Below are 26198 nucleotides of genomic sequence, written 5' to 3' on the forward strand. Positions count from 1 at the left end.
ATGGAAGGGAGGAAAAAAAACACACATTACCCATCAGCAGCTCCACCAAAGACGACAGTCTGGGCTTGGTCTGATCTACACTAACCTCAAGTGCTGGAGTGGAGAGGAGGACGTGGGTGGACTGGACCACGTCTGCAGCATGGATGTTGTTATGGTAGGCCACGTCAGTATGGTAATGGTCCTCAAGCGTCATCATGAACGTGATGAAAGTGTCTACTGGCATCTTGAACGACTTCAGCAGATCTCTTTCCTACGAAGGAGCAGAAGTAGCACATGGTGAGATCGCACCAGAATTCACCTGTCCCACCCTTGGCCGACATTCACATCATGTCCCCAGCACTATAACCATAAGAAAACTGAACTAATAATCCCCAATAAATTTCCCATGGGATCAATGAATGAATGAATGAATCAATCAATCAATCGATCGATCGGTCCATCCATCCATCCATCTATTTCCCATAACCATGTATCCAGTAGATGAGCCAACAATGAGCCCGGCATTACTAATGCTGTCGTCTTCACTGGTTACATTCTAATTCCCACAGTCCATATGTGGCCACCCAGCTATCTTCTAATATGCTAACAAAGCTACCAGCACATCTGCTTGTACGACATGATGATCTCAGCTAGCCTCTTTTCACATGTGCAGTTGTTATTTCTGGATTTTCTATCACTTTTCACAGGATTCATTCATACCGAGTTAGTTTTTATAATGACAGCGCATTCAGAACACAGCTAGTGACTCGGTGGTAATAAATATAGAAAAGGACCCACCTGGAAGATGGAGTACATGACTACAGTCAAAGGACGATTGCTAGAATACTCTGATATCTTGAAGGTATCTAGGCCCCATCGGTTGATATCTTCTAATTCCTGGGAGGAAAGAAAAGAATTACTAGGAAGAAGACCACTGAACAGGTTTACCCATCCAAAAAGATTACAGAGTGCTCACTCTGACAGACTTAGTGGAGATTTCTATGATGCCAAACACAAGACATGTTTTGTATCATTTTTGCTCCCTGAAAAATAAAAATGGTTTAACTGCAATTTAACTTATTTTGATAGGCACATGCCATATAATTTAAAAAATACCTTTGAGTTATCTAAAACGACATGTTTTAACTTGGCATAAAACGAGAATCCACTGTATTGTACCAGTGGATTGTGGGTAATACAGCTGACAGGAGTTCATTAGTATGGGGTGACTTACTGAAGTATACAGTGTATTGAAATTTCAGTCAATGTGGCGACTGAGGCTGGGATGTTCCCCCGGCAGCTGGGTGAAGAGCACCAACCTTGGCCAGCGAAGCCTCCTGGTCTGTGGTGACACCAAAACGCGGAATCGTGCAGGCGGCCACACTGGGGCTGTGAGCTGGCTTCTTCACACCGCTGATCTGAGACATGGGGCGCTTCTTCTTGTCCTTGTCCTTAGGGGACGGGGACATGATCTCCACATCGTGCTGCTTTTCTGCAGCGGGGCACACAGACCGGACACATTCAGCCACACCTCCACGGCAGTCCTGAAGCTACCTCTGAACACACACATGCCCAGAGCCACAGGCTCACTGTTTTCCAAAGCTACCCAGTATGTGGAGCGTCACTGAATTCATGTGGAGCTGTTTTTAATCTTTATTCTACCAGTTTAGATGGAAAAGTAGTTTTGAGGAAAGGCCTGCCTACAGAACACTAGAGAATTTCCATCAGTTCACCCACAGCTTAGCTGAATACTTGTATGAAACATATTTTGAGTTTACAAGCATAGTTTAGATCTGTGATTAAACAGATGAATCATTAACAGCTTCATACAATGATCTGTGGAGAATACAGGACATAGAAAATTATCTTATTATAAAACAACCAATAACCTCCGAACTATTTTGGTAACTCAAACACACAAATGTTCTACAGAAGACAAAAAAGCAGTCTTACCCGGCTCAAACACCTCATCATCTGTCACCAATCAGCAAAAAAGCATTTACCAAACTAATTCCTCAAACAAAATGTCCAAAAGAAAAGAAACAGTTCAAATGTGTTCTTCCCATGTACAGTTTTTTTTTATTTTTTTTTTTATTTTTTAAAAACCAGGGTTAATTTTCTCCATGTCTAAAAGCAAATCTGAAGTAATAATAGTTAAAAACACAAAGTTCTGACGCAAGAACTGTCTACTAATAATACTGTCCCCATGGCAACCATGGACAATGTGTTAAGGGATGAGCCTCTTCCTAACAAAGTTACAGTCCTCGGACTCTCACATTGTTACCCAGCACCGGACAGCAGTGAGGCCACTTAAAGACCCAGAGCTGCCACCTGTATTGGTGGTTCTGTGGTAGGATCCTGCCATGTGGGAGGCCTGTGTTTCATTCCCAGATCTCCTTCAGGATCAATAAACTATCTATCTACTTATACAGATGTGTACTTAAAAGCTAACAGAAATTATGCAAGACTAAACATAGCCTCAGCAGTACTCACTGTCTGGACAGAAGCTTAATAATGGCGGTAAGTTGTTTAAAGCTTGTGAGAAGGCTGTTGGGTCAGCACGTCCGCTGTGTGTCCAGGCAGCCGCACCGTAACTCACCCAGAAAGGTGCTGGAGATGTACTCGGAGACCTGGATCCCTGAGCGGCTTGTTTCTGACAGCTGGGTTAGCTCTCGATTCAACATCCGCTTAAACTGGAAGTGAACACATGCCACAGGCCGTCTGTTCAGTACAAACAAGCCCAGGAAATGTACAAGGTGTATATATCCGTGTGTATATTTTAGAATAAAAAAATGCAGAAGCATTTCATCCAAAATATCATGGTGTACAGCACACTGCACACCTGCTGTATGGGTATACATGTTGGTATGTAGATTTATCTCTAATTTATACCTATCTATCTATCTATCATTATTATTATTATTATAATTATAAGTAATAGTAGTAGTAGTAGTAGTATTACTACACTTCCTATTCTCCCTGCTTGTTTTACTGCACTATTCTGTTGCTGCTCTTTGGGAATTTACACTGATGTATTTTACTCACCTGTTACTCTACCAAGTATTAAGTGATATGACAAATATAGTGATTTAATATAATGAAGCTCCTGATTAAGAATTAATACTGAAAACCCAAAGCCAATATTAAAGGCGCCACAGAATGAAAATCTGACTTTACCTTGGTACACTTGAATCATGAGAGTTTGGTACATGGAGCTGAAATACCGTGAATCTCTGACACTGTTGCTCCCTCTTTCCAATATAAATCCCACGTATGTAATAGAAGGTGGTTAGACAGCTTGATTCAAAAAATCCCAGACTGTTACGTAACAACCGTAAGTACACCCCCAAACTCGTGATACACCAGCTCACATTCAAGCACAACGGACCTGCACAACCTGCAGCTTGTAGTTTCTCTCTTGTGGGACATGTGAGCAGTTCCCACAAGGGCACCGGGCGAGAAAAAAAAGTGAGGGATGCACTGATACCGACCCTACTACTAGTACTGATCAGATCCGTGCTCTCCTCCTCCTTATGACAATGTTCCGATGCCTGACCCTGATACCACATAATGGTGTATCTGCGATTCTGCTAACAAGCACAATAAACGATAAATGGCGTGGAAATATTTCCAAGTTACCAACGAAATGCAAAACATAGCAAATTGCAAAATGTTCTCATCTGAGATGCAAACTAATGCCAATGTTCCTGTTACAATGCTTAAAACAAGCTATGACTGCGTTAGTGTGGCGTCCAGCTTAAAGTGCGTGTATTACAGTTATGTGTGGCAAAGCAGAAAGAGTGCACTCTAAAATAAAGATAAAAAGGACTATATAGTAAATATATAAACCAGTAACATAAATGTTTATCATTATTACGTACTGTACATACCTGTTATATGACCGGCAGTGCAGTAGAATTACTTACAGCAGCATCACCACAAATGTGTGAGTAATGCGTAGCACTACGGTGTCAGTAGGCGATAGGTGTCTGTCGCCGTCCGAAACTGTGACCGAAACCGATGACTTTAGGTGGTCAAAGTGAACTTAAACCATCTGGTCACTAACAAATAATCTGTGCTGCTCCTCTTTACCTGCCCAAACTGTATATCTAGCCCAGGTTCTATGGCCTTCTTTGCCTCACCTTGTTTGAGGCCATCTCGCTGACAGAGTGCCGTGTCTGTAGGGTCTCCAGCTGGTCAAGACACCAGTCCAGCTCCTCCAGCGTCTCGACGGCCAGCTTCTGGTAGGCCTCCTCTGCGGGAGACAAGTGCAAGCACAGACAAGGCCCTCAGGACGGCGTCTCTGCTCTGTACCCCTAGGCTCACCCCTATGTCTGTACTGTACCCAGACAGGGCACTGAGTCTCTGCTCTGTACCCCCAGCACTCCCCTATGTCTGTACTGTACCCAGACAGTGCACTGCGTCTCTGCTCTGTACCCCCAGGCACACCCCTATGTCTGTACTGTACCCAGACAGGGCACTGCGTCTCTGCTCTGTACCCCCAGCACTCCCCTATGTCTGTACTGTACCCAGACAGGGCACTGCATCTCTGCTCTGTACCCTCAGGCACACCCCTATGTCTGTACAGTACCCAAACACAGTAATGTTTGTTATAATCGTATAACGCATATTATTATTAATGTAGATTAAAGCTGTTAAGGTATTTTAGGATGTTAAGGGATACTTACATGCTGCTTATGAATGCATTATGAAGATGCACTCAATGTTTGACAAATGGATATAAGGGCATCATGAAGTTACAGTTAGGGTTAGGATTAGGGTTAGGATTTGGGTTAGGATTAGGGTTACCCAAAAAAGCTCTACTTCAACCCCGAAGCCTAATGTGTTTGTGTCATATCTCATCTGTCTTGCTTTGCCACAACAGCCAATTTGCAGGCAAAGTCTCATCATCCTGTAAACCCTAAACTGTAAACCCTACAGAGCTAAGGGACGGCTCTACACCAGGTCAGTGCATTGAGACAAATCCAAAATTTTCATTATCTTATGACCTTGGCCCCACTCGAAAAATGTTCTAAATTCTTCAAATCTGAGCTCCTGAACTGTGTCCTGAATGCACTGAAGAGCAGAGATTTCCTGAACTTCCTGAACAGCAGTTAGACGTCTTTTCTTCTCTGTTACTAAACATCTGTCTCCAAGGGGGAGTTGATAATAATAAGCATCATCATCATTCATTGTTATATTATGCTGCACACCCACCCACCTGGCAGGTTTGCTTTGCACATGGATGCAGGGTTATTGGCCGACGACCTCCTGAAGGAGGGAAAAGGTCTTCATTAGGTCCTGAGAGGTACAATAACTACCAGCATGAGTAGAGCTCACAGCATAAACTGTGCTGCTGCAATATTACTTAAGACAAAATGCTGGAAAGAACTGCGTGGGAAATCAACAAAACATATGCATATATTTTACGCATGCAAGGTAAAGAAGGAACTGGTGCCTAATAAATAAAAAATAATTTAGTCCTGGCTGATTAGTCTCTTACAGAGTGATTGATGGAAACCAGTCAATCAATTGTGCTTGAAAGGCTTAAATAATGAATATGAAACAACAATAGCAATACTTTATTAATCCCTGTCAGGAAATACTGCAAACACCAAGTACTACTTGCCTACAAAGCAGTGACACTACAGGATGCTTGTGGTTTCTTTAACAGCCAGGATCGCATACTGCACATCACAGCCTTGTTTTTCCACCAGCTTTATGAACACCACTGGTTGGGTGTCTGGGAATCTCTGTCTAACCACAACTCACTTGCTGGCTACACGATCCTGCAGGTGCGTTAGCACAGCAAAGTTGCTCCTCACTGTCCGTAAGCTCGCAAGGACCTGTGAACATGGAGAACATGACGGTTCAGCAGAGAGGAGCACCAAACGCAGTCACAATGCAAGCAGGCAGTCATCTCACAATGTTACTGCCTACAGAGCAAAGGGCTGGGGCTCCCCTCCCACCACACCTGAAATGCAGCGTAATGAGTTTCAGTGTGTGCGTCGCCCGCTGTCACTCTCATGTATCAGTGTGTGCGTCGCCCGCTGTCACTCTCATGTATCAGTGTGTGCGTCGCCCGCTGTCACTCTCATGTATCAGTGTGTGCGTCGCCCGCTGTCACTCTCATGTATCAGTGTGTGCGTCGCCCGCTGTCACTCTCATGTATCAGTGTGTGCGTCGCCCGCTGTCACTCTCATGTATCAGTGTGTGCGTCGCCCGCTGTCACTCTCATGTATCAGTGTGTGCGTCGCCCGCTGTCACTCTCATGTATCAGTGTGTGCGTCGCCCGCTGTCACTCTCATGTATCAGTGTGTGCGTCGCCCGCTGTCACTCTCATGTATCAGTGTGTGCGTCGCCCGCTGTCACACTCATGTATCAGTGTGTGCGTCGCCCGCTGTCACTCTCATGTATCAGTGTGTGCGTCGCCCGCTGTCACTCTCATGTATCAGTGTGTGCGTCGCCCGCTGTCACTCTCATGTATCAGTGTGTGCGTCGCCCGCTGTCACACTCATGTATCAGTGTGTGCGTCGCCCGCTGTCACTCTCATGTATCAGTGTGTGCGTCGCCCGCTGTCACTCTCATGTATCAGTGTGTGCGTCGCCCGCTGTCACTCTCATGTATCAGTGTGTGCGTCGCCCGCTGTCACACTCATGTATCAGTGTGTGCGTCGCCCGCTGTCACACTCATGTATCAGTGTGTGCGTCGCCCGCTGTCACTCTCATGTATCAGTGTGTGTGTCGCCCGCTAACTGTCACGCTCATGTATCAGTGTGTGCGTCGCCCGCTGTCACTCTCATGTATCAGTGTGTGCGTCGCCCGCTGTCACTCTCATGTATCAGTGTGTGCGTCGCCCGCTGTCACTCTCATGTATCAGTGTGTGCGTCGCCCGCTGTCACACTCATGTATCAGTGTGTGCGTCGCCCGCTGTCACTCTCATGTATCAGTGTGTGTGTCGCCCGCTAACTGTCACGCTCATGTATCAGTGTGTGCGTCGCCCGCTGTCACTCTCATGTATCAGTGTGTGCGTCGCCCGCTGTCACTCTCATGTATCAGTGTGTGCGTCGCCCGCTGTCACTCTCATGTATCAGTGTGTGCGTCGCCCGCTGTCACTCTCATGTATCAGTGTGTGCGTCGCCCGCTGTCACTCTCATGTATCAGTGTGTGCGTCGCCCGCTGTCACTCTCATGTATCAGTGTGTGCGTCGCCCGCTGTCACTCTCATGTATCAGTGTGTGTGTCGCCCGCTGTCACTCTCATGTATCAGTGTGTGTGTCGCCCGCTAACTGTCACGCTCATGTATCAGTGTGTGCGTCGCCCGCTGTCACTCTCATGTATCAGTGTGTGTGTCGCCCGCTGTCACTCTCATGTATCAGTGTGTGTGTCGCCCGCTAACTGTCACTCTCATGTATCAGTGTGTGCGTCGCCCGCTGTCACTCTCATGTATCAGTGTGTGTGTCGCCCGCTAACTGTCACTCTCATGTATCAGTGTGTGCGTCGCCCGCTGTCACTCTCATGTATCAGTGTGTGCGTCGCCCGCTGTCACTCTCATGTATCAGTGTGTGCGTCGCCCGCTGTCACTCTCATGTATCAGTGTGTGCGTCGCCCGCTGTCACGCTCATGTATCAGTGTGTGCGTCGCCCGCTGTCACTCTCATGTATCAGTGTGTGTGTCGCCCGCTGTCACTCTCATGTATCAGTGTGTGCGTCGCCCGCTGTCACTCTCATGTATCAGTGTGTGCGTCGCCCGCTGTCACTCTCATGTATCAGTGTGTGCGTCGCCCGCTGTCACTCTCATGTATCAGTGTGTGTGTCGCCCGCTGTCACTCTCATGTATCAGTGTGTGTGTCGCCCGCTAACTGTCACTCTCATGTATCAGTGTGTGCGTCGCCCGCTGTCACTCTCATGTATCAGTGTGTGTGTCGCCCGCTAACTGTCACTCTCATGTATCAGTGTGTGTGTCGCCCGCTGTCACTCTCATGTATCAGTGTGTGCGTCGCCCGCTGTCACTCTCATGTATCAGTGTGTGTGTCGCCCGCTGTCACTCTCATGTATCAGTGTGTGTGTCGCCCGCTGTCACTCTCATGTATCAGTGTGTGTGTCGCCCGCTAACTGTCACTCTCATGTATCAGTGTGTGCGTCGCCCGCTGTCACTCTCATGTATCAGTGTGTGCGTCGCCCGCTGTCACTCTCATGTATCAGTGTGTGCGTCGCCCGCTGTCACTCTCATGTATCAGTGTGTGCGTCGCCCGCTGTCACTCTCATGTATCAGTGTGTGCGTCGCCCGCTGTCACTCTCATGTATCAGTGTGTGCGTCGCCCGCTGTCACTCTCATGTATCAGTGTGTGCGTCGCCCGCTGTCACTCTCATGTATCAGTGTGTGTGTCGCCCGCTGTCACTCTCATGTATCAGTGTGTGCGTCGCCCGCTGTCACGCTCATGTATCAGTGTGTGCGTCGCCCGCTGTCACTCTCATGTATCAGTGTGTGTGTCGCCCGCTAACTGTCACTCTCATGTATCAGTGTGTGCGTCGCCCGCTGTCACTCTCATGTATCAGTGTGTGTGTCGCCCGCTGTCACTCTCATGTATCAGTGTGTGCGTCGCCCGCTGTCACTCTCATGTATCAGTGTGTGCGTCGCCCGCTGTCACGCTCATGTATCAGTGTGTGCGTCGCCCGCTGTCACTCTCATGTATCAGTGTGTGTGTCGCCCGCTAACTGTCACTCTCATGTATCAGTGTGTGTGTCGCCCGCTGTCACTCTCATGTATCAGTGTGTGCGTCGCCCGCTGTCACGCTCATGTATCAGTGTGTGCGTCGCCCGCTGTCACTCTCATGTATCAGTGTGTGTGTCGCCCGCTAACTGTCACTCTCATGTATCAGTGTGTGTGTCGCCCGCTGTCACTCTCATGTATCAGTGTGTGCGTCGCCCGCTGTCACTCTCATGTATCAGTGTGTGCGTCGCCCGCTGTCACTCTCATGTATCAGTGTGTGCGTCGCCCGCTGTCACGCTCATGTATCAGTGTGTGTGTCGCCCGCTGTCACTCTCATGTATCAGTGTGTGCGTCGCCCGCTGTCACGCTCATGTATCAGTGTGTGCGTCGCCCGCTGTCACTCTCATGTATCAGTGTGTGCGTCGCCCGCTGTCACTCTCATGTATCAGTGTGTGCGTCGCCCGCTGTCACTCTCATGTATCAGTGTGTGCGTCGCCCGCTGTCACTCTCATGTATCAGTGTGTGCGTCGCCCGCTGTCACTCTCATGTATCAGTGTGTGCGTCGCCCGCTGTCACTCTCATGTATCAGTGTGTGCGTCGCCCGCTGTCACTCTCATGTATCAGTGTGTGTGTCGCCCGCTAACTGTCACTCTCATGTATCAGTGTGTGTGTCGCCCGCTAACTGTCACTCTCATGTATCAGTGTGTGCGTCGCCCGCTAACTGTCACTCTCATGTATCAGTGTGTGTGTCGCCCGCTAACTGTCACGCTCATGTATCAGTGTGTCCATTGCTAACATAACCATAGTAGCAGGTCACATGACCCGCTTCTTACAAACCCACATTGTGTTGACTAACCTGTGCGAATGGTGTTACAATCATGTCTTCTCCATGCCTGAAATCACACACAGAAGCAACACGGTAAATGAGCAGAGCTGGGGAACAGTAACCCATTTGGGATGCAGCATAAACAAGTTTAAAACTGAATTTACATTTTCATTTACATGCTTTTACAGTCACACAAATAAGTTGCTTAAATAAATACTGTCACAGACTCGGGTGTTTCTGGCAAGGGGACAGGGAATACACAAAAGTCAGATGTAGAAAAGGAAATCATGCGTCCTTTGTAAGGCATACAGGTCACTAGTCAGGCTACGGGGAAAAGTATCAGAAACACCTCAGGAACAAAAGCACAGATGAGATATATATGGGGATGTGAGTGTGACGAGTTTGTGGAATGAGTCTGGTCATACTGGTAGATTAGGCAAAGTTTCTGAAACTTGCACGGAGTGCTACTGGGACATCCCCTTTAAGGAGAAGAATCATTTTATTCACACCTTTCTCTCACTGAAGCGACCAGCTCACTTTAAAATACTTCAAGCCCTCTTCCCTTTAAAAACACAAGAGATGGTTGGTGACCTGAAAGTAACCTGTGAGCCATTCAGTACAGTACAGGAAACATCTCTGAAAAAGTACATTCAGAAGAAATACATTTCAGACCATGCAGTTTATCTTTCGAAAGGCAAGCTACGGAGGAAGGAATCTATCGGTGAGATGAAGGTGCCTTTCAAATTGGACAACGAAAGATTTTCCAGATCCATGGAGTTACATGGTTTTATGAGCCGTGCAAATTCTTCTTTAAGTTCAGAATACTCTGCTTCTTTGCTCAGTTGGCCAAAATGAAGTAGGGATTCCGCATTTTATTTTCAGCTAAGTTTTGTATTCATCTGAGAAACAGGGACCCTGAGTTGATACTAGCAAAATACACATATCTACGCAGCCCCTGATCAGACATCAGGGTCACACTCCAGCCAGAAGCCCAATCATGCACTAGTGCATGCTGTGAACACACCTGCAAACTGATTTCATTATACACCTCACTATACACCTGTGACCTACAGATGTTTCTTCTGGGATATAGACACTGGATTTCTGTTATTGAAAAAAGTCATCTGATCACTCAAGCATTTAAAAATTAGCTGCTTGATCCTGATAGGTATTCCCTCGATCTTCCAGAACATATTATAAATAAATCAGCGTAGCTTTGGTTGGCTTCTTACCAGCATACCCATCCTAGAGGTCAGAGGTGTTTCACAGTGGTCACACAGTCATTTCCTAGCTGCCTGCATCTCCAGCTATGAGGCGATTTACTGCATCCACTCATAGTCATGATATACTTATGAACTGAGGATTAGTATAATACAGAAGCTAAATCAGCCGTAAGGAAAAAAGGGATAGAATGAAATACTTTGACATGTAGGTGGACAGCTTCTGTAAGGTGACAGACACGACACATGATCACTCCACATACTGGGAGTGTATAAGTTCTTATTTTTACTGTAGTGTCTACACACCCATGTAGCTGGGGGTCCTGCCCAGGACAGGTAACCTGAAGGAGATGCATGCACAGACCTTTACACCCCTTATGAAGATGCACTATATGCAGAATGTGTGCCAAACTGATTTGGAAAAATTTATAGATTGCAATCTTTCAGTGGGTGGGTTGCAAACCAAAAATGGGTCGGCGGGCCATTTTCAAAGAATGATGTTACCGCTCGCATGCCATCCTTCAGCTGGCAAACTTCACCCTGATGTCATGATGTCATGAGTCACCCAGATACTTACCTCTACGGTCACCACTACTTACCACTTCATATATAACGCACCCTATAGAGGTATGGGCATGTGCATGTATATGGGTATGTATATGGTTATATATCTACAGTATATGTATATGTAGATGTATATGTATGTATATCTGTATATAATGTGTGGATGTATGTGCATTGTACGGGTGTGTATATGTACATGCCAATACCCACTACCTGGATAGTAAATTGTAGCTGTAGTAGTAAAAATAGTTGATATTTATTATTACTTGCACTTTATCCCACAACCCACTATCCATATTACATATTGTATATGGGTGTACATAGGCACTACTGTTGTATTTAGTGTCTTATCTTATTTTATTTTTTTGTATTCTTATTCTTGAATTTTTATATATTCGTACTCTTTTCAGGCTATCTGTCTAGAGCTGTGGTAACGCACAAATTTCCCCACTGTGAGATCAATAAAGTTCCATCCATCCATCCATCCATCCATCCATCCATCCATCCATCCATCCATCCATCCATCCATCCATCCATCCATCCATCCATCCATCCATCCATCCATCCATCCATCCATCCATCCCCAACTCGCCACCTCGGCCAGCAGCTTTTACGGATTATATATGTTTTTCTTCCTCTTTTTACTGCACTGTTTCTTTTTCATGAAAGACATTTGGTTCAAAATTGGTTAAAAATGTGACTTCATAACTGAAGAAAAATGTAAGTGCTGAGGCATCCTGAGATGTGGTTAGACACAGCAAGATTTCCTGCAGCTACTGGCCACCTGACCACCAGGTCCAGCTGTGGATGGTTTATCATCCAGTCAGATACAGCTGCAGTTCTACCCTGCGAGACCCCATATTGAGAGACAGAGGTGATACTTACAGCTCGCTAGCAGAGGAGGAGTTCCGGGACATGGCCTTGGGAGACAGGTCGAAGTCGGAGTCGGAGCGGTACAGGAAGGACTCGCGGCGCTGGCTGTGCGGGAAATTGGCCTGCAGGATGAGGCCGGAGCCCGGGCTCGCTTGGGGATCCAGCGGGCTGCGGCTGGCCGAGATCCCATTCTCCACATCGAAGCTGTGAGGAGAGGAGAGGAGCGAGAGCTTCAGTTTGGGAGCGACACACCCACACAGCTTCATAATCCAAGGGGGCAAATATGGATCGTCACTGTGTGGATGTAAATGGAAAAGGTGCCTCTGCTTTGGGTCTGAAACACAGAAGTCTTTAAACACAGGTGCTTGCAAAAGGGGTCAGACCCAGCTACAGATTAAGCATTTGACACAGCAGAAAAGAGCAAATAAACACTAATAATATGCTGAATTAACCATGCCAACCAGCCAGTGATGGAGGGTGTCTCGGAGAGTGGACAGACACTGAAGTGCAAGATGTTCGGCTCAACCTGCAAGTGACTGAAGATCAAGCTGATTAACCAAGACCTGGGGAAATAGTTGTCTCCCTCTCACTAAGAAATGTGCTTAATGCATTGATTAGATTGAATAATCATCACCAGCCCTGGTTACTTTTCAAAACATAAGCCAGGTCTGATTGTCGGGGGGATGCTGCTGGCTTCATCTAACCTGGATTTGGTCTAAACCTGTTCTGGCTCCTTCTGAAGGCCTCAGGCTGTTGTTGGTTCAGGAACCTACAAAAAACAAGCACCTTTCTATGTCCAGATCCTCCAAATGTGCATCTGTGAGCTGGCAGCTGCCCTGCACTCGTCTTCACAGACTGATTTGCTGACTTCCTCTGTGATCTGATCGCCACAGCTGATATTGCTGTTATTGAACAACTTTTTCACTCATAATGAAAATGAAAGTAATATTATTTTGACTGATTTTGTAAATGTCATTGGATCTGCTGGTTTCTTTCAACTGTAAACCGGCTTTGTCTCCTATAATGTTGACATTTAAAGTTTTGTTTTAACAGAATCAGCCTTCATCGTATTTCACCGTGGAAATTCAACTAACTTGACTTGCCAAGGCTTACTAATGATCAGTCACCTTGACTAATAACAATGATCAAAATAACAGTCTCATTTCCCATAAATGACATTATGATGACTTTATCATCAATGAGTTACACAGTGAAAACAGCAATGACTAATTATACCCCAACAGGAAAATACTGGTCCTGTTGATTTTGCACAAAGGATATAATGAAATCATCATTCTTAAATTATCCATGTGTTTCATTATTTCTGGAGAGAAACTCAGGTTAACAATAAGAACATCGTCATGATTGTTAGATCAACATCATTAAGGATAATAGTTTACAGCCCTCAATTCCACTATAGTTCAATTCCTATCCTGCACCAAATATTAAAATGAAACCCACCTGTAATGTAATTTTGATGACTTCATGATTCACAAGATCACAGACAAGATCCAGTGTATGCCATAGACTGCTACCAGAGGATCCAGTGTATGCCATAGACTGCTACCAGAGGATCCAGTGTATGCCATAGACTGCTACCAGAGGATCCAGTGTATGCCATAGACTGCTACCAGCAACCAGCCTTCTGCTGATGGTGACAAAACAGCAGACATCCGGCTGCCAGTTCGTGTGCTGTGCGCTTCACTCATCTGCATGGACCCTCCTCTCACTTCTCCCAGTCACATGATCATCATGGTTAACACCCCCGCTGCTATCAGTAAGCACCAAGTTGTTTTCTGTGGTCTTCATTTTCAGAATACTAGATTTTTTTCCCCAGAAGTACTACATTCATTGCCTTTATTGAAGGAGTTAAGAATCTTCATGCTCCTCATATGACCTCATATTTGTTACTGTCCGTAAAAACAGGCTTTATTCAAATTTGATCTAACTAGAATAAATAAATGACAAGATGTCAAGCAGGACACTTAAAAATCACACAAAGGTTACAATGAAACAGAGCGAATGAGACCAAAAAGTATTACACATTTATGTCTCGTGCTTAGCTCAGAGCCAGCAAAATGTATCATTCAGACAGAATCACCCTTTTGCTTACGTATAGAGCTGCTACGCAGAGAAATCTCAAAGGGGACTGAAGGACAGCGAGGTGGTCTGTGCCTCTGTGGGTTAGGACTCTGTGTCAGACTGGAGGATAGCGAGGTGGTCTGTGCCTCTGTGGGTTAGGATTCTGTGTCAGACTGGAGGACAGCGAGGTGGTCTGTGCCTCTGTGGGTTAGGACTCTGTGTCAGACTGGAGGATAGCGAGGTGGTCTGTGCCTCTGTGGGTTAGGATTCTGTGTCAGACTGGAGGACAGCGAGGTGGTCTGTGCCTCTGTGGGTTAGGACTCTGTGTCAGAATGGAGGACAGCGAGGTGGTCTGTGCCTCTGTGGGTTAGGACTCTGTGTCAGACTGGAGGATAGCGAGGTGGTCTGTGCCTCTGTGGGTTAGGATTCTGTGTCAGACTGGAGGACAGCGAGGTGGTCTGTGCCTCTGTGGGTTAGGACTCTGTGTCAGACTGGAGGATAGCGAGGTGGTCTGTGCCTCTGTGGGTTAGGATTCTGTGTCAGACTGGAGGACAGCGAGGTGGTCTGTGCCTCTGTGGATTAGGACTCTGTGTCAGAATGGAGGACAGCGAGGTGGTCTGTGCCTCTGTGGGTTAGGACTCTGTGTCAGACTGGAGGACAGCGAGGTGGTCTGTGCCTCTGTGGGTTAGGACTCTGTGTCAGACTGGAGGACAGCGAGGTGGTCTGTGCCTCTGTGGGTTAGGATTCTGTGCCAGACTGAAGGACAGTGGAGTGGTCTGTGCCTCTGTGGGTTAGGACTCTGTGTCAGAATGGAGGACAGCAAGGTGGTCTGTGCCTCTGTGGGTTAGGACTTTGTGTCAGACTGGGGGACAGCGAGGTGGTCTGTGCCTCTGCAGGTTAAGATTTTGTGCCAGACTGAAGGACAGTGGTGTGGTCTGTGCCTCTGTGGGTTAGGACTCTGTGTCAAACTGGAGGACAGTGAGGTGGTCTGTGCCTCTGCAGGTTAAGATTCTGTGCCAGACTGAAGGACAGTGGTGTGGTCTGTGCCTCTGTGGGTTAGGACTCTGTGTCAAACTGGAGAACAGTGAGGTGGTCTGTGCTTCTGCAGGTTAGGACTCTGTGCCAGACTCTAGGGCAACAAGATGGTCGGTTTCTCTGCAGGTTAGGACTCTAATGAGGCAGAGGATTGAGGGAAAGACCACAGATATTTACTGAGCACACAAATCCACTTAGGCACTCTGAGGAGGAAAGGGATTGGAAATACTCCTCACATGAGGTGGAGCAGAGTGAGTGTGCAGTCTTCTCAAAAGGTTATTCTGCATGACATGTGACACGAGGGTCAGGTTATAAATGACAGCCTGACGGGACGGTAATTAATATGTGTGGCTCCATTGCCTTGTGTCGGCTGTTGATGTTTTAACAAGCTCTCCTGGGTAATGAGGTCTGGCCACTTCCAGGCCACTATTAATAGAAGTCTGGGCACAAAGGTGGTGAGGCAGGGCAGGAAGGTTTAGGAGGCTACAGAGACCGTCATCCAAGAGGCATTAGAAATTATACAGGATGTGAAGTCACACAGACATACCAAAGGAGCATGCATAGAGTCAGAGGCAGTAAAGAATGGAGGTCACTTTAAGAATGATTCATGTCGTGTGGAAACTCTAACCCTCACATGTATAAGCAGGATGTGTGTTTGATTCCTGTTGTCTGGAAACTCTAACCCTAACATGTATAAGCAGGATGTGTGTTTGATTCCTGTTACGTCTCAGTGATTTAAATTTTCATTATGGAATTTAAAATGCTCTTTGTTGGAATGCATTATATGATGGCATATCCTAAATTTGTATATAAATAATGATCAGTTTCTGTTCAGTGCCAATGAAAAGGTTACATGAACATATAGATAAGAAATAAAAAGTAAAAGAACCTTTCAAACAATGATAAAGTATATCACTGACATCACTAGGACTGTAGCTGACCTCTGAATGTTTAAAACCCCCTAAATAAAGTCCCATATCCTTCCCTTAAAATGAATACAGAAAAGCTGTTTTAAGGGAACTCTCTACTGGCCAGTATTAAGAATGTAAATATAATAAGCCAATGAATTATACCACAAGTGATTTGGTGCCAAAATACGACAAAGCACTTTGGTGTCGCAACCTCTAACCCAATGTTCTCCTTCCCACTAACGTCTTTATTTACTTGTAGCACATGTGTTTCTTACATCTATGTTCTGTGTCACGTTTTTCCCATGGAAGCAGCCATTGGGCAGAACTGACCGATCAGTACGGGTCCTCACACACACTCGCAAAGTCCCTTCGCTCAGAGCCCACTCTACAAGTGACATGAGGGCAGGATGTGCGAATCGGTGAGCTTTTCATGTTTTCCACCGCAAAAGAAGAAACCTACATGGATGCAAGGCAGAGCTCCTGAAAGCTTCCCAAACTCGGCTTTATTTTAGAAAAATTAAAGACTGCAAAAATAGCTTGTCAATATGCCACACACTTAATCATCAATAAGACATTTAAGGACATTCAGGGACGGCAGCAGTCTCCCGGCTCAGCCCCTGTCCAAGGGGATATCGACACTTTAGACAGCTGAGGGTGTCCGTGGGTCACAGTCATTAGGGCTTCATTTGCCAGCTAATAAGTAACGGTGTCCATGCAGCACAATCACCTCAGGACACTAAGCAGGCCACAGTTTTACTTTTTAGCACCAACTATTTCACAGATATTGAGTGAATGTTACACCTAGGAAACATGGTCCATGATTTTATGATAAAACATTTTATGATAAAGCTCTTTATTTCCTGCCCTGAATCACACTGTGAATATAGTGCAGATTTCGTTCATGTTTTTCATAGCTGAACTGGAGCTGCTTGTGACATATCTAACATAGGCTAAGGTCATATATATAGCATCAGGACGCATTACATAACTCGATATGCCCATAGCTCAATATTCCCAATACACATATATTTGAACACTATGTAAATGTGATGTGACAGTCCTACTGACCATTAAAAATCAAAAGTGTGAAATGAACTTGTATTTCTCTACTGTTACTCAGTAAGATACAGGAGTATCATTGTTTATCTGTCAAACAAGGCAAAAAAAGAGGAAGACAGGGAGCAAACAGCTGGCGTGGTCTGTCCAGGGGCCAAAAAGTCAACCCAAATCAAGAATGACTCTCATGACGTCACCATCACTGTTCCTGCGTTGACTTACTGACCTCTAAAGACAAACCCTCCCCCTATCCCACAAGAAGAAACAAGAGCCCTGGAATAGTGCCATAGTGAGTAAACACTGTGGTCTGAGCACGTCACAACAGTAGTATCTACTGTTATTTTAAAAAGACATACAAACCATTGGAGTTTATAGAAGAACTGGAAAGATACTTTTACAAAGAAAGCTCACGTATATGTGAAAGAGTTCATATATGTATCCATGTGGCCATGCTCCGTCCAATCAGACAGGGAAAAACAATAAGCTGAAAGGCTTTCCTGGCTTCCCATTGGCTTGCCAGAAATTATGTTGGCTCTCCACTCACTGGAAGACCAAGACAGCAGCCTCTCCTTACTTTGGTATCTGATTAGACCAGGAGCAAAGACACAAATGAACAAATAATAGCAAAACTTCATTTGTCATCTGTCCCCAAAGTGTCTGAGTGCCCCAAACCAGCCATGTGTTCCACTGTCTTTCTAGGATCGCCATCTAGTGCTCAGATGCTTTATATATATTTATTTATATTTAATATATGATGCTTTCTTTACTCTGCACTCAATGTGTGCCAATTGTGCCCATGTCCTCAGTCATAATATACGGCAGCAACAGGAATCTCAGAGCAAAGCACACCTAGTGGCGGAAGGATACGGAAATCCTCAGCCATTTACAGGGACTGCTGGAGTAGCAGATGGGCAGTGGGTACAGATCTTCAAAAGCTGCGATGAAGACATGACCCTCCAGGCCTTCATCACAGTTACCAGAGTTAATGGAAAGGACACTTGATGCTTTATTCCAAGGAGCTCTCAAGAACCTGCTGGTAACGGCTTAACCTACTGGAAAAATAGGGTTGCTACATAGCTTCTTTGAATGAACTAGCTACTACTTTTACTGTGGCATGCAGCAGCACAGTACCCAAAGCATGCAAAGCTGCTCTATTTCTGGAATATAATGTGCGGCTGGCAGTTGCACTCACTTCTTGATAGCACTCGCTACAGTGACCACTTGCCAGAAGCAGGCAGTAGCCATTTCTTGTCCTTATCTCATGTGACACGGATATCAAGTGAGAACAGCCATCGCTCGAGCGTCACTGACCCTGGGATGTTAAATATCCTGACAGCCTCTCTACCTCAGAAAGGACTGATAAGCTGCTGTTAACCACATGGGGGAGGGGGGTTCTGCCCACTGCTCCTGGTTCTAATGGGGAGGGGTCACCCTTATTTATGGAAGAGCGGCTCTGACGCCAAACTCACAGCCACTGTCTAAGCTCTGTCCCACACTCTTCAATGTGCAGTGCGTCACATGATGCTTAAACGCATTCCCCCGAACTGACTAATTGCACGATTTCACCAGTGGAAAATAGGCAAAATCAATCTTTACTCAGAAGCAATGAGTCAGTGCGTGGAATAAAACCACGTGGGCATTAAAAAAAACTTAGATTTCAGTTTATGTGTTAGCTGTTAACAGCCTGAAATGGACGTCAAGTACTTTAGTTACATTTTACTCTGAGGTCAGAGAAGCCAGAGTGACTCTGGGCAATGAGGCTTCTGCACACGTACGCCTCCAGTCACATCTTAAATGAGGCAAAAACATACAGTATCACAGGAAATGACATCGGAGGCCTTGGTGAACCCACTAGTAACACAGCCTCTGTCCAGAGAAACAGCCCCAAAAATCCAGGGGAACGAAACAAGGAAGAGAGGAACCCTTCGAGCAGGTAAATAAAGAAGTGAGAAGCGTGGGCTCTCTCTAAGAAGCGTGGGCTCTCTCTAAAAAGCGTGGGCTCTCTCTAAATAGCGTGGGCTCTCTCTAAAAAGCGTGGGCTCTCTCTTGCAGCCTGTTCCCCCCAGGCCTGCAGGAACAGTTTTTCAGCCACGTTTGCCTTTGCAGGCATGAAGAGGCTGGGAACTGCTGGCAGATGGAATCGACTGCTGGTAATCTACATGGAAAAATGAAAACAAGAAAACAGGAGGATGTTTAGAATGTCCATGTTACTATTATGGGATGTGGCCAGGGGGTCCTGGGGGTATACATTGCGTTTGGCATGTGGCTGACGTCAAGTGGGATCGGAAGCTCCCCCCCTCAGTGCCGCCATGGGAACCAGCTGCCACGCCAGATTTACAGTCCATTTGTTGACAGCCTCTCAGTTTATGTCTGGAGATGTCCAGTGCAAGCCTACTTCCTGTCTCGCAGGTAGTCCACAGTCAGGAACATGGACCTACAACATGTACATGTCCCTGCAGAGGAAGACTCCAGAACCACAGCGACCCTGCACTGGAAGACTCCAGAACCACAGCGACCCTGCACTGGAAGACTCTAGAACCACAGCGACCCTGCACTGGAAGACTCCAGGACCACAGCGACCCTGCACTGGAAGACTCCAGAACCACCGTGACCCTGTACTGGAAGACTCCAGAACCACAGCGACCCTGCACTGGAAGACTCCAGAACCACAGCGACCATGCACTGGAAGACTCCAGAACCACGGCGACCTTGCGCTGGAAGACTCCAGAACCACGGCGACCCTGCACTGGAAGACTCCAGGACCACTGGGACCCTGCACTGGAAGACTCCAGAACCACAGCGACCCTGCACTGGAAGACTCCAGAACCACAGCGACCATGCACTGGAAGACTCCAGAACCACGGCGACCTTGCGCTGGAAGACTCCAGAACCACGGCGACCCTGCACTGGAAGACTCCAGGACCACTGGGACCCTGCACTGGAAGAGGCACAATGGAAAACTGAAGGGCAGAATAAACAAAATAAAATGATAATAAGAGATCAGAGAGATGTTTTTCAGCAAAGGGGCCCTGCTTGCCAGTGTTTTTTTTGGAATGAGCATGGTTACGTAAATCAAACCTTTTTTAATTAACTAGCAAGCTGCTGTGATGAAGGCAGCATTTTTACAGCAGCAATCTGAGCCAGTGGCCACGTCATTTGCGACAGTACGCGGCACACATGCCACGGGCCGGAAGAAGGGCTGTTCATTTGGGGGGAGCCATCGATCCCTATTGAACACCCTGTACCAGACAGTTAGGCTGGGAATTGCAGGTGGAAGCGCGGAAGCACAGACACTCCATCCACTAATCAAGGGTTGGCGGCCGAGACCTGTGTCTGCAAAACAGTCACGGGTGAGGAGAAGGGGGCAGAGGAGGACAGGGATGGGGGGAGAAGGGGAAGGAGATGGAAGGGAAGAGGTAGAGGAAGAGAGGAAAGGTGGGTAAGAGGAGGATAGGAGGAAGGGAAGAAAAGAGGAAGAGGGACAGAGGAAGAGGGGGAGAGGTAGATAAGAGGAGGAGAGGGAAGGGGGAAGGAGAGGAGTAAGGGAGATGGGGAAGAAGAAGGAGGGAAAGTGGAGGAGGACCGGAGGAGGGGACGAGGAGAGGTGGGTAATAGGAGGATAGAGGAGAGGAGTATGGGGAGAAGTAGAAGGAAGGGGAGAAGGAGGGAAAGAGAAGGAGGATAGGAGGAGGGGAAGATGAGAGGTGGGTAAGAGAAGGACAGGGAAAGGGGAGAAGAGGAGTAGGGGAGAAGGGGAAGGAGGAGGATGGAGAGAGGAGGAGAACAGGAGGAGGGAAAGTGGAAAGGTGGGTAAGGTGAGGATGTGGCAGGAGAGGGGTATGGGGAGAAGGGGAAGGAAGGGAAAGGGAGGAGGATGGAATGAGGAGGAAAACAGGAGGGAGGGAAAAGGGGAGGTGGGTAAGAGGAGGACAGGGATTGGGGAGGAGGCTGACAGTACAATCGGTGAGACATGACAAACTGAAACACAGCACCCACTGTCAGCTGGGCCAGCTATCATGTGGAGCCACACGGTCATACAAACCCCTCCTTGATATATTAACTTAAAATAAGCCAAGATTTAAGGAACGGGTCTTCCTGCAGTGTACACCTTGTTCACATCATTAGGCTGAAAGAACATTCCATCGGCAGCATACCCTGATGGCCCATAAACCAACTCATCGTTAATGTTGCTTAGTGTGGTCTGTATTCTCCCCTACTAGCATAAAGTCTGTCTTTTAAATGGAGGATTCCTGTGTCTGTTTCTAAACTGTCCAATTACTTTAGCAGCAACAGGAATCTCAGAGCCTGTCGCAGCCAAGCAAAGCACACCTAGTGCTGAGTACCAGTCTGGCGGAAGGATACGGAAATCCTCAGCCATCTGCAGGGCCTGTCAGAAGTTTCCAGTAACCTGACACCAGCAGGTCTCTCCTCAGGCACCACTGTCGTTAAACCCCAAAAGCAAAACCCCTCAGGAGCTTGTGTCTCAATGGCTAGATTAGCAGAAAGCCACCAACAGCATTCAGTGCAGGTACTTCTGTGGCAAAGAGTCCTCAAGCTTCAAGTCTAAACAAGGAGAGAGCCGTGAGAGAAAAGTCCAACCCACAAGCAGGACCTAACAGCTCATCTAATGTCACCAGTCACTCGTCATCAGGTTAGCTAATAAAAAGCATCTGTAGCAGACAGGCTGGCAAATGAAGAGCGCCTATAAAAGACTGCAGGAAAGAGGAGGAAAATATGGGGACGAATCTCTGCCAGTACAAACAGTCACCTTTGGAACTCAATGCACAAAACATCGATTTCTTCAGTTACAACTCAGCCCACCACTCACAATTCACCAAACATATGTTAATATCCTCCACAAAAGCTTAAGAAAATCATGTGGGATACATGGGTCTTGATTAGATGCCCAAACCACTGAGGGCCACCACTTCCTGTTTGTCATCAGGCTCCCACGTCACTTCCTGTTTGTCATTGGGCTCCCACATCACTTTGTTGCCCAACCTTATTTTATTAGGGCTCCCTATAGCATGTCTGACCCTAAGCCACTCACCATCCTCATGTTTCCTCCTTCTGCTCTGGCTTCCCTGGAGTATACTGGCCAGGACGAAGAAGGGACGACATGGTGTCTGTGTCTTTGAGCAAAGCCTGAGGAAGCTCACACTGCTGATCTTCATCTCGACACTCAAGATGAACTACAATGCCCAACACTTTCATTTACTGTCTGCTGCTGGAATTGATGAGGTGCATTGATGGATTACAGGCTGGCTGTATTCAAGTTGGACATCAGCTGCCTGTGTGAAGCGCTATGCTGTGGATTAACCAAAACCCTGAGGAAAAACTCACTGCTGCAGCCGTTTACCGTTTACCATACGCAACGTTTTCCCAAAAGAGAATAACACAAGAGCTTCACGCACCTCCTGTCTATGACCATCTAAAAGCACAAGCAGAGTCACACACGTGGGTGATAAAGAAGCTCTGCACTGGCTTTCCAAGGTGAGAGGAAACACTGGCGGCGCCAGTGAGCGGGTCCTACAGGACCGGGCCGGAAGGGGACCTGTGAATGGCGGTGTGCGGGTGACATTACCGCCGGCGCTTCTGCACAATGTCGATGGGCCGGTTGACCGCACGCGGAGAGCCAAACATGCTTCCATTTGGCACTTTGAAGGCCCAGTCAGTCAGGGGCAATAAGGAGCTTGTTGGCAAACTCATCTTCTCTCCTGTCTTCCTCCGCTCTCTCTGTGCCTTCCTCTCCTCCGTCTTTCTTCTTGACCACTGCGGGGACACTAACGCGCGTTGATCCTCTTCCTTATGTGTGTCCAGAGTTTTGTGAAGCACATCGCAGTCCCCATCACTGACCCAGCTAAGCAGTACATCTGAGAGTGACATGCAACAAGCAACGTGAAGAGTGCAGCGAAGTGCAGGCAGCCGGCGATGCCTACGGTATCGGACACGGCGTTGAAGCTGAAGCTCCCCCTCACTTCCCGGGGAAGATCGTCCGTCACGCTTGTCATCCCTCTTCTTCAGCGTCCCGGTCTTCGGAAACCCATTATTTTCAAAAAAAGCCACTTCCCCCGTGCTGGGCTGGCTCCGGCGATAAGGCTGCTTCCAGTGGGGAGCCTGTCACCACACGCATGCTTCGCGAACTCGTCAGAAGCAGCTCAAATTGCAGCTCTAAAAGCTAAGAGGAAGGCTGATCAGCAAAGCTGCGGGGAGGAGCACCGTGCCAGTGTCCTAACCGTCAGTCCAGCATTGCAAGTGTCCTACCCGTCCGTCCAACCATGCCAGTGTCCTGCCCGTCAGTCCAGCTGTGCCAGTGTCCTGCCCGTCAGTCCAGCAGTGCCAGTGTCCTGCCCATCAGTCCAGCTGTGCCAGTGTCCAACCCATCAGTCTAGCAGTGCCAGTGTTCTGCCCGTCAGTCCAGCTGTGCCAGTGTCCTACCCGTCAGTCCAGCAGTGCCAGTGTCCTGCCCATCAGTCCAGCTGTGCCAGTGTCCAACCCGTCAGTCTAGCAGTGCCAGTGTTCTGCCCGTCAGTCCAGCTGTGCCAGTGTCCTGCCCGTCAGTCCAGCTGTGCCAGTGTCCTGCCCGTCAGTCCAGCTGTGCCAGTGTTCTGCCCGTCAGTCCAGCCTTGCCAGTGTCCTGCCCGTCAGTCCAGCTGTGCCTGAAAACCACCACGCGGTCAGCCATGCTGTCGGCCTCGCTGCAGCTCGCGTGCTCACACTGTCTCTCAGTCAGCACCTTCCTCTCCTCTCCTCGCCTCTCCTTAGCTCAGCCCACCTGCCCCCCCTTCCCGTCTTCTGACAGCTGAAGCCATGCAGCAGAGCGCTCTCTCGCCTGCGCGGGCAGACACACTGGCACAGTGCCATGCCTGTGGTCGTGTGCTTGCGTGTAAGCAGACCCGCTTGGGGTGTGAGGTCACCGGTCCGGGGGCGGGCCTCCAGGCAGCCACAGCATAGAATGGCTCCAGCGTTAACCCTTTAGCGAGTCAGACACACAGACTCAGAACCACAAATACACATATAATCAGGACCATCTGAGGCTCTGCTTCAATTAAATCCTTGAAATTAGACCCTTTGGGGAAAAAAAGCTCCACGCTTGAAATGTTTCATTCCTCAGGGCAAATTTAGACTCAAAACTCTGCCAGCGAGTAAAAAATTGAGAGATTTTACTCAAGTGGCCACAAGTGACTGCAGCTTTGCTTCAATTTCCAAACTGAAGGAAAAATGTGTCAAATGCAAAACAAAATCGTATCAGAATCATATTTTTTAAGGCACTAGAAGGAATTCTACAGATATTCCACTCGGAGCAGAATTTTCATTCTAATCTAAGTTTAAAAAGCATCATGACTTTTCACGTTCCCAAGCCTGGCCCACTGATTCAGACAGACCTCATGATGACATCGGGGGATCTTTATAAATATTTAGGCCAGCAGGTTACGCCAGCAGATCCTTTCCACACACGTCAGATGGTCTTGTGGAGTAAAGTGGAGGGAGAAATTATTTTCACATGCTACTGACGTATAAACCACTAGGAGCGGCATTAGGAGAGTATTCAGCACTTCCTGGAAATTACTTCATCAGATAAGTCATTACTGACAACATCCTCCACACAGCCCCAGTTTACGCTCAGCTGATGACTAGGAGTGACTGCTTTTATACAGCATGTCAGAGGTTAAGAGCTTGAAATGAAAAACCGAATAATTCAGTAGGCGTGTGTGTGAAAAAAGCAGCACCTTCAAGTCACACAGCACTAAACCACTGGGGCCACCGATTTATCCTGGCAGGTAAATAAACACCTTACTGTAGTCATAAATTAATTGAAACAAGCTGTCACATGGACATGCATGCAGTGACCTGGTCTGCACAGCTGACAGGGCAGAGAGTACACTGAGTGGATGGGCAGAGGAGGCACTGAGCCCACAGACTGGCAGGCCTGCTTGGGTGTGGTTAGAATGACTGAGTGGATGGGCAGAGGAGGCACTGAGCCCATAGACTGGCAGGCCTGCTCGGGTGGGGTTAGAGCTGGGAGGTATGACTGAGTGGATGGACAGTGGAGGCACTGTGTCCACAGACTGGCAGGCCTGCTTGGGTGAGATTACAGCTGGGCGGTATGACTGAGTGGATGGACAGAGGAGGCACTGTGTCCACAGACTGGCAGGCCTGCTCGGGTGAGATTACAGCTGGGCGGTATGACTGAGTGGATGGACAGAGGAGGCACTGTGTCCACAGACTGGCAGGCCTGCTCGGGTGAGATTACAGCTGGGCGGTATGACTGAGTGGATGGACAGAGGAGGCACTGTGTCCACAGACTGGCAGGCCTGCTCGGGTGAGATTACAGCTGGGCGGTATGACTGAGTGGATGAACAGAGGAGGCACTGAGCCCATAGACTGGCAGGCCTGCTCGGGTGGGGTTAGAGCTGGGAGGTATGACTGAGTGGATGGACAGTGGAGGCACTGTGTCCACAGACTGGCAGGCCTGCTCGGGTGAGATTAGAGCTGGGTGGTATGACTGAGTGGATGGACAGTGGAGGCACTGTGTCCACAGACTGGCAGGCCTGCTTGGGTGAGATTACAGCTGGGCGGTATGACTGAGTGGATGGACAGAGGAGGCACTGTGTCCACAGACTGGCAGGCCTGCTCGGGTGAGATTACAGCTGGGCGGTATGACTGAGTGGATAGACAGAGGCGGCACTGTACCCACAGACTGGCAGGCCTGCTTGGGTGAGATTAGAGCTGGGCAGTATGACTGAGTGGATGGGCAGAGGAGGCACTGAGCCCACAGACTGGCAGGCCTGCTCGGGTGAGATTACAGCTGGGCGGTATGACTGAGTGGATGGACAAAGGAGGCACTGTGCCCACAGACTGGCAGGCCTGCTTGGGTGAGATTACAGCTGGGCAGTATGACTGAGTGGATGGACAGAGGAGGCACTGTGTCCACAGACTGG

General features: G+C 47.8%; 1 protein-coding gene across 8 annotated transcripts in view; it reads right to left on the reverse strand.

Moving 5' to 3' along the window:
• The window catches only part of LOC111860262 (3',5'-cyclic-AMP phosphodiesterase 4D), a 73564-nt gene that overhangs the window by 5530 nt on the left and 41836 nt on the right, over positions 1-26198 (reverse strand). For 4 of the 8 annotated variants that reach the window (XM_023843770.1, XM_023843768.2, XM_023843771.2 and 1 more), the window contains 9 exons: positions 12185-12376; positions 9546-9582; positions 5752-5825; positions 5201-5250; positions 4122-4234; positions 2579-2672; positions 1299-1471; positions 778-876; positions 86-250 (listed from right to left, as the gene is read on the reverse strand). In XM_023843770.1, coding sequence (XP_023699538.1) covers positions 86-250; positions 778-876; positions 1299-1471; positions 2579-2672; positions 4122-4234; positions 5201-5250; positions 5752-5825; positions 9546-9582; positions 12185-12376 — 997 coding nt within the window. Of the gene's footprint in view, positions 1-85; positions 251-777; positions 877-1298; positions 1472-2578; positions 2673-4121; positions 4235-5200; positions 5251-5751; positions 5826-9545; positions 9583-12184; positions 12377-13633; positions 16198-22306; positions 22820-22840; positions 24017-26198 lie in introns of those variants that run through there. The other 4 variants (XM_023843769.2, XM_023843776.2, XM_023843775.1 and 1 more) reach the window with 4 other exon arrangements.

Source organism: Paramormyrops kingsleyae, chromosome 15 (genome assembly GCF_048594095.1).
Source record: "Paramormyrops kingsleyae isolate MSU_618 chromosome 15, PKINGS_0.4, whole genome shotgun sequence".
Taxonomy (NCBI): domain Eukaryota; kingdom Metazoa; phylum Chordata; class Actinopteri; order Osteoglossiformes; family Mormyridae; genus Paramormyrops; species Paramormyrops kingsleyae.